The following is an 18,783-nucleotide window of genomic DNA, read 5'->3' as shown; positions in this document are numbered from 1 at the left end:
TTTACATTTTGTATTTTGTTCAAAGAAGACACTGATTTGGTGAATTGTTGTGTTATTTTTCGAAACATATTTGTTTGTTTAGTGGAACTCGCGATGCCAAGGAAACAATTGAGAGTTATAAAACCAAGAGTAAACATCATGTAGGTAACCAGTACAGTAGGCCTAGGCCTACATTGGTAGGTTCAGAAAACTTTGTCAGGAACTCAAGAAACACCTAACAAAGAACTTGGGAGTAGTTCTACTAAAGTATCTTCTGCAAAGAAGTTGTCCTTTGATAGCTATGAAACATTTCAATCTTCTGGAGCAGGAAATTGTATTTTTGATGTCCACTTATTGTCTTGTGCAATAAAAAAATTTGTTAAATGTAAGTATTGTGATTCAACAGACACAATCGAACTTATTGTGTGTTATGATGACTCTGAGAACTCTGGGTTAGTATTATCAACTAAGTTAGAATGTACAGCATGCTCAGAATGAAGGCCACAGCAGCAAACTGGACCTCTACAAAAGACTTGGACTGAGTTTGTGTGAAAAATCCGTCAAAACTTTGCGGGAGATGGATATTTTGAGACAGCGTAAAAGTGAGAAAGCGGCTGAAAGTATCACGAAGGAGGCTAGACAAGCAAGAAGAAAAAGGCGGCTCATGGAGGAAGACCATGAAGAGGAAACAGATGATCCCAAATATGGAGCTGGCCTATTTTAAGGTAGATATTGTATGCCTTTTAGTTTATTGAGTTCAGTCGCAATTTGCCGAAAAGTTGCATTTTATTAAACAAAGGTACACTTATCTCTGTAAATAATTAACCTACATACCTGAAATTTTTTACACATCATTGTTGGGGTATAAGTAATATTTAGACCCATTTTTATTAATCTCACATTACTAGTTTTGTAATAAAAAATTTATGTTTTGTAAAAATGTTTAATTTTTTTTTAGTGTTCTATGAAAAAATGATTTTTTTAAGGTAATATTTGATTAGCAGGTGTAAAATTGGGTCTGTCAACACAAAAAGAGTTGGTAAATATAGCCCTAAAATTTGAAAGTCATAGCTTTACAACTTTTGAAGAAAAGTGTACCTAAAGATGGCAAATTTAACATTGGCGAGATAGGCCTTTCCCGCTCCCCTTAAGTTATAATTTTTTATTTTGAGAACGTGGCTTGATAACAAAGCTCATGCAAAAAGAATCATGTTCGGTTAAAGGAACAATACTTTCAAGGTGACCCATTTTTAAATGCAACAGTTATCACATAACACGCTCCAGTAAATATACGTAATATGAATTTTGGAAGTAGAATACCTCTTGACTAATTTCTTCAAATATATTTTGAAAATATTACGGTTAAGGAGTAGTGCTCAAGAATATGGCCTTCCAAGTAAAGCAATCACCAGCGAAGTAGAATAAAGAAAGAGTATTTATTCTGCACTGGCTTGAAACGTTGTGTTTGATTTATGTAGTGTGTTATCTGGACGCTTCTTATAACAATGAAAACCTACAAGAGAAATCTAAACTACTGTGTAAAGCCCAATAATTCATTTTACTGAAAACAAGAATCTTTCCAGCAATGTATTTATCAAATCTGTAAATTATATGGTATGTGGAGTGTTAAGCTAATATAAAAATGCTACAGTGTGAAAGGCATATTAAGAATAGAAAAGCTTATTGATGTCCAAATCTATTTAGTGGACGAGTTCTGAAAATATACTTGAGGATCAACAAATCAACAACCAACAGCCCTAGTGTGTTATGGCTTAAGTATAAGAGAGTTGTTCAAATTGAGTGAACGATTTCTTCCACTTCTAATTTTATTAAATTTACGTCATTGCAAATGTTTAAATTTAATCGTTAAATTCTCATCGCAGCAAAGCGCATGGTGTTTGATCTCTAAATAGATTTTTATTTGTATGCACAAATTTCATTTTGTCCTTCCGATATTGAAAATCGACTTTTAAAACTATATAGGCTCTAGTCGCAGGGCTACCAGTGTTGTTGACTTTGCACATTTTGTAGGTAGCTGCCTCAAAGACTTTAAAATCTTCAGTAAATACCTAATAAATTTAAAATTCAACAAAAACCAAACAAATTCCATTTCGTATTAAGAGTTTTCACAAACATTGTGCTTGTCACCAGTGCCGTCTACCGGCAGCCTACGTACGTAAATAATGTGATACTCCAGATCGAATGACAAGCTTTTCAATAAGGTAATTTGTTTATTGTAAATAATCTTTTATGAAAAACCAACAAAACTGCATATATTTTATGATTGCTTAGAATAAACATCCCTCTACGAAGTCCTCCAATGAAGTCAAATTTCCCGAAATCTTCACACTGTCCTTAGTCTAGCTAAAAAATCTATAACATCATCACTGAGCTTCTTATAATCTCTCTTAGGTCGAAATAAGAAAATTAGGAATGAAATAAAACATACTTTTAACTGAAGATTCTTGGGGCATTGGAAATATTCTCATTTTAAAGGTACCACTAGTGAATTATAACACATATTCCAATATTAATTTAATTTTACGAGGCCTTTCAGAATCGAAGATTCCATTTGTGAAGTTGCCTGAAGATGGAATCCTTGATTCTGAGAGGACCGGGAAATTAAATTAATGTTGGGATAAGTGTTACACTGTTGGTACCTATTAAATCCATATAACTACCAAACCACGTCAATTTAATGTCTTATCTGTGTAGATTTCTTGGGTAAATATACACAATACGCTCGATATTGACACAGATTTGAACTCTCGAACGAACAATAGATCCCGCAGACCATAAAATAGCCGGGGCGAGCGGAATGTGAAGCCTAGTCAAACGAAGCGTCGGGCTTCACTACCGCAAATTATTACATTAACTAGTGATGGGAGAACCGAATACAGAATCGAATAGTATTCGAATACAGCCCGAGTATTCACATATTCGAATACCTCAAAATTAATTCGAATACTTTTTAATTGAATACGATTTCTTTGGAAGAACCGAATTCAAACCTACAGTATTCATTCGCTTGGACTAATAGTATTCAAATGAAATATTCAAGGGCTGTATTCGTATTCATATACAAGTATTCATTGTAGAACTCTAACATGAATGTGTATATTTTGGAATAATTAATTCAAAAGTTTCAAACTTGAAAAATGTATATTTTTGTACAAATATTTGATTAATAAATACATTTGTAAACAATAAAGGCAACAATGAATGTTTATTTCATGTTGTGTACAAACAAAATATGATTGAGCTTTTTGGCTTCAATCTACGATCATTGGTGGCAAAACCTGCAGTAGAAAATAATCTTTCGTTTATGTAGTTTAGCCTGTTAAAAACTAGATAGTAATATTATACTGGTTGTGGTGTATTTTGCATATTTGATGTAAACAATAACTAAGAACAATTTTACAATTTTTAACACATTTCAGTGTATTTGAAATCTTTTCTGTGCTTCATACATCTCTGTAAACCATGTATATTTATGTTTGGATTACAACATACAACATGTACATATAAAACATTATAACTGTGATATTATTTAATCCCCAACAGGTTTTTTATGATACCGATATTTAAATTAAATCACAATTTACTACTATAGTTATAAAATAAGCATTTACAGATTTTATTTTCACTTTAACTGACAAATCTAAATAAGAATATGAATTCACTTCAAAAGACTCAAGGGGGTAGTTTGATAACGGTTTATTATTTACGTACAGACTTCATGCGGCCTACTCTCTACCTCAATTGTAACCACTTGTAAAATACACAGTATGACTAAACTAAAAAATTGATGAATGAAAAATTTTCTATTCAGGCATTTTGTAACAATTTTCCCGCTAAAGAAACCACCTGACCAAATAAAAAGACCTTCTTTTCTGAAGGACTATTTGATACTTATCAATAGTAAAAATGTTGTTACTAATATTCTAGTATAATAATTTAGAATAATAATTTATTCAAATTAAAAGCAAACTATTGTCTAATAGGACTTCTTATCGTCATGCCATGAAAATTTCAGAATTATACTATAGCTATAACTAAGGCAGAACTAATAAAACACGATGAATTAAAACTGAGCGCCAGTTTTGGATATTGGTTTCACCAATAAGGGAGCGTGGTCCGGCTTCCAATTCTGTAACGATCCTTGTATGAGGATGCAAAGTATATGTACTCCTTTGGGCTGTGAATGGGGATTGGGACAAAACAGAGATTTTCTGAGACGTTTTATAAATAACATCATTGCCGTTTTCAAAAATAACAATGCCATGATCACGGAACTGCAAACCTACAAGAAATGACTGTACGTGTTTGACGGCAGAGTAACAACCGGAACGGAAGGACGCAACACATCGTGTCGCGCTGGTCACTTGTTGCCATAATTATTAGAATGAGCGCGTGAAGGTCATGGTGTTTTTATCTCCGTTCCGCCAATCGTTTAATAATGGTCTATTGTGCAAGGACTGTAAACTATTATCCAACAGCAGAGGTGCATTCTAAAGTACCTGAATTGTGGGGTCCCACAGAGTTTTTAAGTCATGGATGAACTAAGGATTTAAATAAAAAAGGGTGAATAAGTGTCAAATGTGAAACTCCAAATTGTTCGAACTGTGGTTAGGGTGTCTTTTGGCTTTAGGATATGTCCTAACTAGGCATTGAGCTGTTTTAAGTAAAAGCAAATTTGGCAACGTTATAATTAATTATGCTTGGCTCAAATTATTTCATGCAATAAACCGTCTTGCCTGACCAAGGTTGTGACCTTTAAAATCTGTTTTTTGTCACAGCGTAAAATTCATTCCGGTTTTTGATTGCCTATTTTTATTACGAATTTCCGCATACAGGGTAGAGCAATTTATTCAACCTGTAGGCCTATATTATAAGTTGTAGTATATTAAATAGTGTCGGTTTTTGGTGTTTAACAAGTTTGTGTTTTCTCTAAGATGGTATATCCTTCCAAGGAAACTGTAGTTTATGACTGTCTTGAATTTGGGATTAAACTATTAGTACAAATAACGAATTTTTACTTAGTCTTCTGTGTGTTTTAGCCGAAGTTATTCTATGGAAAATCCAATGATACTTTTGCAGTGACGTATCCAGGATATGATATGACAAACCAACTATCCTTTGTTTCGAGGGGGTGAGTTTGATTCTCCAACATGCACTAATTTGTTCAGGCTCAAAATCCAAAGCCCTCGAACGTGTTGTCACGGGCCCTTCGGTATGATTAATGTAAAGGTTCCATCCTGAAGCAAATATATAAGTGCATTCGCTATGATATAAGATCATAAAGATGATTTGCCAAAGGCGAAAATAGTAATCTTTGGCATTACGTAGGCTTATTTAAAGTTTTCAGATATAAATAAATTAGAAAAGTACAAACTCTGTCGGTATGTGTAATGATCAAACTCGATGAGTTAGAGGTTTGGTAACGAATAATTACAATTAGGTGTCACCTCATTGAGCAAATAGCGTTGGCTGGAAACTAAGGCCAGGTGTAATAATCGACGTCAGAGTGTTAATTATGAAACCTTGATTCCAATACTTCATTCGTTTACAGATTACATTCTTGAGTAGATTTTATTTATTATTTTAACATTATTAATTCTTTTTATCTAAAGTTCAGATCATTCTTTACTTTAATCTCTAGACATCCTTGCTAGTTTCTAACTCCTTTCTTCGGTTCACAGCTCCAAGGTGTCATTTCTCTTATGTTTCAAGGTGCAAAAAAACTTAAGATGTGGGTAACTTAATATTCTGCATTTATATGACATAATTTGTATTACATAATTTTAATTGTGACGATTAAAAGTTTGCGAAAACTAACTTTACAGTTTTTTAAAGCGATTATTTAACGTTTCAGATTTGCGTTGAACAGTAACAGTTAATTATTGTGGGACTTTTAAATAGCCTGAAGTTGTTCTTATGCAGTATTCTGGTGTGTCAATTATTGCAGAGATAGCTTAAGCACAAAAGTTCGAAAAGTATAAGATAAGATCTAAGCCATACACGATAACAACCGTGATAGGTTTTAGATCATTAGCTAAAGTTTGTTCTAAAACACAAATGTGCAACATTGTGGCATTTCAACATTTTTAGGCACAACAATAATAAGCTGACACCACCTCCATTGTTGCGTCATATTTTGTAAGAATTCAATCTAAACGTCAACGAGTAAATAGACCGAGATCATTTTGATTTATAGTAACGTTCAGTAAAGTTAAATGGTGTTTTAGGAGAAATTGTAAAAAGCAAAGTACAATTATGTTTAAACGTGCCACCATATTTCTAAAGAATTGGACTTTTACCATTGCCATCAGTTTTTGTTTACGAGACAATAGTATTTTGTTGAATTGAATACCCTACTGTGCAATGCAGTGTTTTTCACACGTATCTTATTTGCTCATGTTAAACCTTACCGATAGAGCAGCATTTTACAAACACGATAATGTGTTCAGTTACAAAACCTCAGTGTTAGTACTATAGTAACACACTTTGTATCATATCGTACTGCTGCAAAGCTTTCAACTTGAGCTACAGTCAGTATTTAGTGATAGTTTTATCTTCATTACCAATATACAGCTCAAATTACACTAAACAAGGCCACTGTTGTACTGTGCTATAAACGTCCTAAAGGGACGTCGTAATATGAAACCTATACTGAGGCTTTAGGATAGTTTAGCGGGAAACGGTAGTAAAACGAGAAGTTCATAAGTTGGTGGCGATTTTGCACACTAAATTAGGATGGGAAAATATGAATACTGAGTAAATAGTAATACAGTTGTACACGTATCCACTCACTGTCATTGTATTTTCATTTATGTCATTCTATTTACATAGGGCTATATATGAAATAAATTTCATCTATACGAGTATTTGTTCTCTTGAGAAATGAAATTAAGGTATGGCCTGTGAGCAAACACGCTCAGCTGTATAAGTCTTAAATATTAATCTAACGAATTCTTGAATTTCATCATAGTTGTTTCCATATTACATACACGAATGACTATTTATAAATGTTTAAAACTCCTCCAGTAAAATTAAAATACAGAGTTGTAAATACATTCAAATAATAAAAATGAGATTTATTACAACACGGTATATGGTTTTAAGCCGATTAACTCGATCGTACATTCATCATAGATAAACTTCGGAAATATTATGAATAAGTTCAAAGGCAGAAAAAATGATAATGAAGTAACCTATAAAATGCGTTTACATTGGCAGAAAACCCTGACCTAAGCCCCAATCACTTCCACGCTTTCTATGAAACATTATAATTGTGCACTTACGCTCGCTCACACACACGCACACTATTCATGAATAAACGACTACAAGAAGTTTATCAATCAACAGTAATATTTACTATTATAATAGAAAATCACCATTCAGATTAAAGATGCCAAGGACAATGTAAAATTATTTATTTGCAAAGTATATATTTGGAGTAGTATTAAAAACAACAACTAATGGACACAATAGTTCTACACAAAAGACCGAAAAGTAAATACCAATAATGGTGGAGGATGGGTGAATGAGGGGGGGAGGGCAAGGTCCAATGCCAGGCCCACCTTTACTCGGCAGTGATAACAGAACAAACCTATTTGACACTGATGAGACAACTATTTGTTCTCGAACGCTTCTTATAAGTAGATAAATGATTTAACTGTTAAGAAAAGTTGACTAAAATGTGCATGTAAAAGGTTGCACTCTTTTAGTGAATGAAAAGGATTAAATTTACTCACTGTATTCCCATAATGAATATTAAGTATTTTAATTATTTGCAGTTGCAGAAGAAATTATGGAAAGTATGCATAAATACGGACAAGAAGGGTTTTATGAGATTCAAAAAATAATTTGGGTGGTGCATCTCTTTTATTAACCAGCATTTAATATTGCCTTAAAAAGATGTATATACGGATTTATAAAATAATTACAAATGATACTTCCAAATAATGTTGCTACCAAAGCCCTAATTATAGTAAAATATACACTTTAAAAATGTACAATTTTGCTTTAAACCCAATTGGCTACTACTGTATGTAATATTAGTTGTATTACTAAAAGATATATTTATACCATATATTTAATTTAAAGTAATATTGATTTTAGTTGATGTGAAATTTAGGACAATTTTATCCCACGGCCTATTGTAATGATACTATCTCAGTAATTAGTGAACTGTCTTAATCCTGGAATTGCCACCAACGACTACGATTATTTACGATTAGGGTTTGCATCAAAAGGATTATAAATTGTGTCAAAATTGCTGATCGCAATAAATCCTATAGTTTTTTTCTTAGAAATTTTAGTATTAGTCATAATTTTCGAAATTCACGCACTATGGTTTGCCAATACTCGTAAACAATAGTTCACAACAGTTTACTGTAAGCAAACCTTACTACGATCGTACTTAATAGTATGCACATGGAATTCCGCACACATTAACAATATCAAGGTTAATAATTGTGTAAACAATCTGGCTCGAGTTCAAATTCAGTAGAATAAACACGATATATTGGCAAAATCCCAGCATTAATATAACGGTAGCATAAGTCACGTTGGATCAACGTATGTACGTAATTAGGCATAGACTCTTAAGTGCATAATTTATTCACTTATTATAAGTATGGACGTCATCAATTAATTACAAAAACAGTTTGAGTGTCAAGAATGCAAATTATTTGGTTAAGTATTGTAAATTGCAATCATTTATCAGAAAGTAACAGCGTAATGTTAATCAGAAAACGAGTTCAACAAGCACAACAGCCAACTTTGCTCGCTGAAGTCTGGTACTTTTCACTTAAGATAATGAATCGTTTATCACTAAGTGTAGTCAACAAAACCTATATAATTATACTTAATATATTTGTATGTCAGACGGACAAGTATAAGTAGTCTGTATGATTAGATTTAGGTATAATCTTTTTTTGTTCTTCATAATACTACCATTCACAAAAAAGAGAAATAAGACATAACTGATTAAAGCACGATCCTACTGCAAGGCCTAGTATTACAATTTACGGGACCAAACACTAGCGAACTTTGTTTACTGGTCCTTGTTTTTGTTCGCGGACCTTCTTCTTTCTTCTTATAGCCTACTAAATGTAATTTTCAGATGTGCATTTCGGCAAGAATGTAGTATACTCCAGTAGAATTGACGGGTCAAGGTCAACTTTGAAAACTAACACATGTGTAATATCATGAACAAATATCAGCTGAATTTTGTTTCAAAACTTGACCTTGACCTGTCAGAGCAATACAGGCGGTCTACAGCGCAAGTTCACATTCTTCGTATTTCGTCGTCTATACTCGTATGCGAGTTAGAAGTATAAACCACCTATAACACTTTTTTCGGTTTTTAGTTTAGCCAGTCGCCAGTTTGTGCAAAACGGTAGAAGTTGCTCGAGGTTCCTGAAACAAAATTATTTGTTTTGGAAGCCGGGAGGTTGCCTTGAAGGCTAAATAACATTCATTTGTCATTATCATATTAAATATAAGTGCAATGGTGCATAAGTGAATGGTGTACAGCCTTTTTTACTGTACCAGAAAATACGGCAGAATAATTTAAATTATCGTCGCATGTAGATCAAGTTATTTAGCAAAAATAAAAGATGTAAGGTGAAAATTATGAGACTATACATGACTAAAAATAACTCAACGTAAAAGGAAGCAATTTTTATCCTAGGGCACAGAGCGTCCTAACATAAGTGGTGATTTGTATTGTTAAAATGTGTTTGTAAAAATGTATTTTAATATACTCATAAAAATTGAAATGTTTGTTATAAGTTAAAAAAAACTTGAATGGAGATAAAATATTGTTTATCTTCTAAAAACTAAAACGGAAAACTAAAAAATGTGAAAACACAAACAGTTTTGAAAAGTCTTTATAAAAACCCCAAAGATCAAACATTTTATTTTACAAATCATCTTACTACTTTAGCTGTGTTGCACACACAAAAAACCTAAAATCACACATAGACGCAGAAACTTCTCACAATTTGAACACACAACTTGACTAGTTTACCGAAAACACGCAACTGAAAATAGATATCTCCGTAATACATATATTACGGTCCTCTGCTCCTCGCTCTAAATCTCCTGTGCTCATCACAATTATACTGGTACCGCTCTAAAGTGCGGTAATGTATATTTTCTGTTGACTCCCATCACGATTTCACATCGGGTAGCGGCGTTACGAGATGTTGACACTATATGATACGCCATTCTAGGAAATTCCGAATGTTTCAGAGAAAGGGAGTTTTGGAGAAAGCGGCAATTCTACGGATTGCGGGGGAACGTAAAATTTAATTCCGCGATTGCTGTAAGACTTCATGCAAAATAATTACCTGTATTAAGTAAGGTTTGATGATTTGCTTAGGCAAGAATGGTGGCAGTCATTGGCATTTTCAGTTATGGTATGCATCAGACCATTAGACGATTTAGCTATTTGGTCACTATAGCATAAATTAGAACAGCTCCATCTTTACCTCTGAAGATTTGTTGACAACACTGCAGGTATGTTTTATACCTTATACACTAAAACCGTTTCAATTTTATCCCAGGCAATTAAATATACTTGTTGGTAAAACTAAATACTGCAGAGATCAACAAACCCAAGGCATTCTAGGACGAGTCCTTTGTTGTTACTATCTCGGTGAGCTACTTGTGTTTACTTTTAGAGATAAATTCTTCGCTTTATCGCTCAAAACACTGCCCTCTCTTCTGACGATCCATGGTGGCAGAGATCCACAGCAGGCCCGTTATCAAACCGATGACGTTTCCTCAAACAATATCGAAAGCCTGCCGGACAGTTATAAGTCAGTCTCCGTCAATCGCTGTAAGTTGCTCTTTCCCGTACCGAAGCAGTGTTTCACGTTGAAGGTTGAAGATGGTGTTGTTTAATGTAGTTATTTTCAAACAGTTCTTGGAGCACGCCTCAACAACACGGAAACGTAAGTTAATCAGTAATTCATTCATAGTTCATTTTTTCTATTACAGTGTTTAGTCAAAAAAATATATTTATTTTTTTAGTATTTTAGAGGCATCTTCTTGGAACTAATTCGATTCTTATTTCGTACCATAGATTGCAAGTTAACCGAAACGAAATGAAAAATGTCTTCATTTTAGAGGTAAAGTCTATAGAGGCAGCTGTAAATGGCTTTAAAGTCTGTCTATTTTAAATTTCTTTCTTTTGTTTTTACCACCGTCGCACAGCTACATGCCGCACTATCTAAATTGTTAAACAGATAGCGTTGGTTCAAATTCTGCTTGGAACAGTCCATTTTTGTTAATGCCGTCTACCTAAAACTGTATGGACTGTTCTCTTATGTTTTTGTTACTGTAGCAGATTTACTAATATCCTAGTAGAATGGTTAGAACGAGGTAAAATTAGATCAAACTCTCCCATTAAAAAAGTGACATTGTCAATAATATTCTGTATTTCAGGAAGAAAACAATAAGACAGAAAAGGAATTTCTTGGAACATTAGTAGAACTATTACACAATAAGAGTACTAATCCTTAAAAGCCCTTGTACACTAAATTGAACCATATAAAGATATGTTTACAATAATATGGCTAGATATGGTTATATGCATGTGGTTAGCTAATACTAATGTTAGTTTTCTACAAACATCCTACTTAAGTTTGGGCATGTTACAATTATCAAACCATTCAAAAGAAAGCTGAAACAATATTTATTGTGCACAAAATTCTGCACAGTGAACAAGTTTAAATAAAGTTGTATAAATAATAAAATTATAATTTAAGATTAAAATTTAATACATTTTTAAGTAATTTGCATAACTTCAAGGTTATATTTAATTTTAATAATTTTTGAAGTGAAAACTTCTTTAGGCGCGTTGAGCGTTTTGGTAGAGGGTAAAATCCTCGGTTCGCGTCACCGACATGCTAATGATACTAACCTGCATGAAAAAGTCAGTCTCGCTGTGTTAAAACTGTACCGGCGGAGTATGAAAACAGACTGCGAAAATCAGTGACCTTTACGGCTTCCTCTCGCGATTTAAAAGTGAAGCCAATGTCGTACAATTCTGTAAGATGCGTCAAATTAAAGCTCTTAATATTGGAAATCTATTGGTTACATTTTTAAATATTAAAAAAATTTCGAAATAATTTTGAATATTGTTTACATTTTACATAGCGTTTACAATGACAAGAAAAAAGTAGTAAGCGAGGATTTTTTTTATTTTTTGGTCAGACAAAATTTGTCAGCGAGAAAGTTGTGTGAAAATAGATGAATATTTTTTTTGTAATTTATCATTTTTTTATTGGAAGTTTAGTTTAGCCTGTAGTAGCGTATGAAGTGATGAGTGAACGTTTCTGCCGGAACTGTAGTTGGCGCATTGGCTCACTGATACCGTATTAACTCAATAAATTAGTTTATTGTGCAATAAAAATACCTTTACGAAGGAACCAAGTTAATTTAACTAATTTATTAGTTTTAAAAATATTGTGGGTTCAATTGTTATTGCAATTATATACTTTATCCGTAGCAATAACTGTATTATTTACAACGGTGTTCAACTCACTGTTGTTCACTCGGTGTTTACTCACTTGTATTCTATGTTTAACTAACTATTAATATTGAGCAATTACAACATATTTTTATACAGATAAATGAATAATGAAAACAACGAATATATTTTTAAACATTTTTAATATTTGTATTTAAAATTTAGCATTATTCATTTTAATTATGTTTTTAATATTTAACCTCTTCATCATGAAATGAGTATTATTACGGTATAAGATTTATCTTACTAGCGTGGTAAAATAGATTTCTAGTTATTTGATAATATTTTTTCGTGGATTTTAAAATTGGAAAATTAAAAACGCGTCACATTTACAATTACAGATGTACTGCTACTATAACGTATTGTTAATTACTCTCAACTTAATAGTTCCGTTTTCACTTCTATCGGCAGTCCCACGACTGCTACTGTTTTTTTTTTTTAACATAATAAGCTATAACATTGATCTGTAATGAAAGTCATATTTCCTGTTAAACATTCTGCTCGCCCTTATAGGCCGACTGGTGTGTGTGTGTGTGTGAAGATTTTATCAAAGAGTATAATGGGCAGGGGTTCAATATACTATACAGGTTCGCTGGTACTGATAAAAATTATTTATAATGTTAAAGTTAGTTAACATGTTTGTGCGTCGATACAGTATAAGTGGATGTATAGATAAAAAGTAGTAGGCTAGTAATTGTGGTAGTGAATTTGTTTGGTATTTTTGACGCTGGATATGTCAATATGTCATCTTAATAAAAGTTCTGAATCCATTTTGCAGAATAATAATTTATGAATGATTCTCGTTATATATAAACATTGAATTACTTGCTCTGCTTGGACAATATATATTTTTTATTTTATTTATTCCTTTTTATCAGTCTCTTTTTATAAGTCTTAACTTGTTTTCCTACATAATTTTGTCTACATCAACGCGAGTCAGTCAAACACATATTTTCCATCTGCACTTCACAGATCAACAATAATGCGTTTATATTTATGATTATGCCTACGTTGAACATCATTATATATTTTATCATTAGGTATGTTATACAAACAAATAATATTTTGATATACCACGCTTTTCCGTTTCTACGAAAAACTGTATACAGACATATTAACTAGTGTACATGGGATTCAATATCATACTTTTGATCTTGATAGTGGTACCGGGGATGTTTACAGTGCGCTGGGGTAAACTCCCCTTCAGGGCTAAGAAGTACCCTTCGCCATTGGATGGGATGATTGGAATAATTTTATATCGTCTTAATTTCGGCTTCCCCTTAGTCTCCTTTCCCTCCTCCTCCTTTCTAAAACTAGTCACATTCGAAAAGTCTGTTTCTACTTACTCCAAATATTCTTACCCAAAAAATAACTTACATCAGTCTATATACTTCAGGACATTGCCCTGGTTCTTCCACTCTCCTGATTCTAAATTCTTCTGTAACTCAATCATTCTACTAAGTTGTGCTTCTATTCCTTTGTACCTTTTATGCTCTTTTCCATGTATCACAGGTATTTGAAGTCTACCGTTTACAGTAAAGCGGAAGAAGCTATAGGGCCTGTATCCACAACTTTAAGCAGTCTAAGTAATCGACGAATCATAGAAAGCGATCAAGCTATATAAACTTTCAAAAAGTCGCTGTACCGAGAAGAAAACTGTAATAACGACTAGGAATGAGAAATAAACACATTTCCAGAGACTTTTCAAAGAAAGTTTCGTTATTTAATCCAGACTCAAGTAAACCTGCCTTCTTCGATCCCAACTCGACCTTGAAGTTCGCGGCGATATTTCTTAGAAACAAAAATCTGATAAATAAAACACCATCTCCGAAGGTATGCCATCGGACCCAGGAGGGATAAGGGCAGGCCCGTTTTACACCCTGCCAGCGCTCTAGGCACAACGAAGAGTTGCGCCCCTTTTTATACCCCTTGCCAGCTGACTACGCCCCCCCACCAGCCCTGAGAGCGACCTCCAAATTGGAGAATATTTTCTCCAATCCGTTTGATTTTATGTAGGCGTACATATCTTTGATCTTAGAAAGGTTCTCCAAGACAATGCGTTGTTTGAAATGGTTACATTCCTGGGCAAAGCCTTGTCAATCAATATCGTTCTTGTATACTTTTCTTAACAGTTTAGCTTCACAAGCCACCCCTTTGGAATTTTTCTCTTCTAGATTTTGTAAGATCTTAAATCTTGTGTCAAGATTTTATTGACCTCCCTTCTTCTGTTGAGCTGCGAAGCTATGTTGTCAACAATGACAATAAACACCCCAGTGCGAAATCTTTCTCGCGGAGAAGTTTCTTCCACGCTTCTGTCCTTTTCATCGGGCAATAGCTTTCTTTTTCTTACTTTGTCATATACAGCTTCTTCTTTTTCTGCAAGTTTCAATGCTTTGGACTCGACATCATCAAATAAATCTCTATTTTCCCTCATAAACGAGGATAGTGTTTCAAGTTCCTTTGTAGAACCAAAATCTTGATTTTGAAGAGTCAAACTTGTTACTTGTTTTATCAACTGTCTCGAGAATTTCGTCCCAGATCACAGTTAATAATGTGGTTTAGAAATTCTCAAGTGTTTTTAGAAACTCAGCGGCTGTGCATTGTGTTTATAGTGTCTGAGTAACGGATTTATTTAGCTCTTCAAGAGCATCTATTAATTCATGTCGACTTATTGTTAAAGCTCGAAGAGCGTCTACCCTAGCAGACCATCTTGTGTCGCTCAGAGGTTTTACCATTAGCTTTCTCTAATCTTTCTTTGTAACTCTTTTCAATGTGACTTTTTTTAAGTGGATGCCGAGGAAAAAAAGCATACAGCCCTTGCAATTCAAATTCACTTATCAGCTCAAGACAGCCTAGAAAAAGTCCGTTTGATGATTATGCGTGCAGATACAACCACGGCAATGTGTTTTTCCATTTTTTGCGCCCCCCCAAAATGCCAATTGCCTAGCGCCCTAGGCACGTGCCTACCGTGCCTATTCGGTAAAACGGGCCTGGATAAGGGATAGTACAATACTCGTCGAACTAGAGTTAAGGCCCCTGGTGTGTGCCACCTACTCCACCCATCCCAGAATTGTCTTAAGTCGCCATTGTGATTCAGAATACAAGAGAAACTCTCCATCAAATCCTAAAGACTTAATCCACTGACTCTCAACCTTAAAGCCAAAAATTTCTGCGCACCGATCTAAAGGCTTGTATGGACTTTCTAAACCCATATACAATGTTTAACTCTGACTAAACATTTGCAATTACAAAGATAATTTTAATTTTGAAATATAATGAGTAGGCTATATCAGTTGTGAAAGCAACAATGGCTGAAGAAACAAAGATTCACACACTTAGTAGGTAAATAAATTGATATTTGATATTAGTATTTTACTTAGTGATAAACTTACAGAAGCCACAATTATTTAGTCGAACCATACACATTGATCAAGCAATGGCAATATTTGAAATGTCCCTTCCCAATCCACAAAGGCAGTGAATGAGAAATAAATGTTCTTACAAGTTCTCACCCGATAAGACATCATTAAGGCATGTATCACTTGTATAAAAACTAGCAGAAGAGATGGGAACAAAACATTTCAGAATCACTTAATTTCACCAGGTGAACTGAAAACAAAGCAAAATCTTTCGCCAGCCATTACTCATTAATGGAGCGATTCTAGACCTACCTTTACATAGAATTTTTGAAGTGAAAACTTCTTTAGGCGCGTTGAGCGTTTTGGTAGAGGGTAAAATCCTCGTTTCGCGTCACCGACATGCTAATGATACTAACCTGCATGAAAAAGTCAGTCTCGCTGTGTTTTTTAACCGTAGACTTGGCCGCGGACTACTAACCTGCATGAAAAAGTCAGTCTCGCTGTGTTAAAACTGTCCCGGCGGAGTATGAAAACAGACTGCGAAAATCAGTGACCTTTACGGCTTCCTCTCGTGATTTAAAAGTGAAGCCAATGTCGTACAATTCTGTAAGATGCGTCAAATTAAAGCTCTTAATATTGGCAATCTATTGGTTACATTTTTAAGTATTAAAAAAAATTCGAAATAATTTTGATTATTGTTTACATTTTACATAGCGTTTACAATGACAAGAAAAAAGTAGTAAGCGAGGATTTTTTTTTATTTTTTGGTCAGACAAAATTTGTCAGATAGAAAAATGTGTGAAAATAGATGAATATTTTTTTTGTAATTTATCATTCTTTTATTGGAAGTTTAGTTTAGCCTGTAGTAGCGTATGAAGTGATGAGTGAACGTTTCTGCCGGAACTGTAGTTGGCGCATTGGCTCTCTGATACCGTATTAACTCAATAAATTAGTTTATTGTGCAATAAAAATACCTTTACGAAAGAACCAAGTTAATTTAACTAATTTATTAGTTTTAAAAATATTGTGGGTTTAATTTTTATTGCAATTATATACTTTATCCGTAGCAATAACTGTATTATTTACAACGGTGTTCAACTCGCTGTTGTTCACTCGGTGTTTACTCACTTGTATTCTATGTTTAACTAACTATTAATATTGAGCAATTACAACATATTTTTATACAGATAAATGAATAATGAAAACAACGAATATATTTTTAAACATTTTTAATATTTGCACGAATATTTGTATTTATTAATATTTGTACGAATATTTGTATTTAAAATTTAGCATTATTCATTTTAATTATGTTTTTAATATTTAACCTCTTTATCATGAAATGAGTTATTACGGTATAAGATTTATCTTACTAGCGTGGTAAAATAGATTTCTAGTTATTTGATAATATTTTTTCGTGGATTTTAAAATTGGAAAATTAAAAACGCGTCACGTTTACAATTACAGATGTACTGCTACTATAACGTATTGTTAATTACTCTCAACTTAATAGTTCCGTTTTCACTTCTATCGGCAGTCCCACGACTGCTACTGTTTTTTTTTCTTATTTTTAGCTCTACAATCACGTCTTAAAATATTTTACCATATTTCTGACTCACTCTGTATATTTCGAACCCGGATTTGTCATATATATTATTTTCATATTATTACATTCTTTGTTATTATATTTCAAGTAGGTATATTCACGCTTAGTTTTCAATCTGAGAGCACAACTTCATTGGATCTAAAAATTTGTTATAAATGAGTTATTTTATAGTAACAGTTGATTTTTTAATGATATTGTTTAATGAAATTTAACTTCTGCTATGGGTCTTGGCTCTCAAGGCCATATCCTTAGATTAACCAACACAAGACTTGTACTGCATGGACTGATCGTTCCTCATAGTCAGCTGATTGAGGAATTGTTTACGTTTACTTTAACTAACGTCACTTCACTAGTCAGTGATTAATTTCTTTGTGGTTGTGGTAGGAATGCAACCTTTATTGTATTAATTTAACTTTCAACTTCAAAAGTTTAATTTTTACGTCAGTTTTCGATGTTCATAATCAATGTTGGGAATTGCTCTTAAAGTAGAGGCTGGCTACAGATTGTTTTCATAAAAAAAAGAATAGGCTATAATTATTTTAAACAAAGAAAAAATACAGAACACCTTGTTTTAGAGTGGGCGTGTATAATCCAAGTATAATTTGTGCCTTTTCGCTTTAGTAGAATTGCATGACAAACTCCACAAATACAGTTTTTATGTTTTAACCATAATTTAGGTTTTATCATTTGACAAATAGCACACTAAATACCTAGTCACAAAGATAATCAATTTATTAGGCTATGCTATCTATGTTGACAACCTGTAGGACACATACTATAGGCTAGTAACATATATTATTATTTTGGATTATTTACATTTTTGAATTAACAATGGTTGATTATAGCCGTTTAAATCCCTTTGTTGATTACACGGGAAGATGCCGTAAGTATTTTTAAAATTTAAACTTGTTATAGGCTAATTATTTACGTATTCATCTATACTAACCTATCCATAAAATCACCAGGCTGACATAGTGGGTTAACGATGCTCTTAAATATTGATATCTAGATTGTCCCTCGGTTATGGGCGAACTTTGTTGTAAGTCATTGGTTATTATAATCGATAACATTCAATAAATTATTAAACCTTTTGCTCCCAACGTCAGAAGTTTTGAATGTTAGAAGTAGCTTATTAGTTTATCTGATTATTTTTAGACATCGGAAGTATCTCTTAATTTATCCTTCTAACATATTGGAATCTTATAAAACAAAATATATATAAGATGTTAAACAAATTTTAAAATAAATAGGCCTAGGTAGAAATTTATTCCAAATGAAATATCAACATATCT

The 18,783-nt window shown here is 33.1% G+C and overlaps 1 protein-coding gene across 2 annotated transcripts in view; it reads left to right on the top strand.

Moving 5' to 3' along the window:
- LOC124367648 (putative inorganic phosphate cotransporter) overlaps positions 1 to 18,783 on the top strand; it is a 90,427-nt gene that overhangs the window by 44,091 nt on the left and 27,553 nt on the right. Inside the window, exon 1 of one of the 2 annotated variants that reach the window (XM_046824637.1) lies at positions 17,801 to 18,374. The exons of the other annotated variant lie outside the window; for it this stretch is intronic. Coding sequence (XP_046680593.1) covers positions 18,323 to 18,374 — 52 coding nt within the window. The 5' untranslated portion in view covers positions 17,801 to 18,322. Of the gene's footprint in view, positions 1 to 17,800; positions 18,375 to 18,783 lie in introns of those variants that run through there. 2 annotated transcript variants of the gene reach the window in all.

This window comes from Homalodisca vitripennis, chromosome 8 (assembly GCF_021130785.1).
Source record: "Homalodisca vitripennis isolate AUS2020 chromosome 8, UT_GWSS_2.1, whole genome shotgun sequence".
In the NCBI taxonomy this organism is placed as follows: domain Eukaryota; kingdom Metazoa; phylum Arthropoda; class Insecta; order Hemiptera; family Cicadellidae; genus Homalodisca; species Homalodisca vitripennis.
Note: the sequence above shows the minus strand (reverse complement) of the source record. Positions and strands in the feature narration are given on the sequence as shown.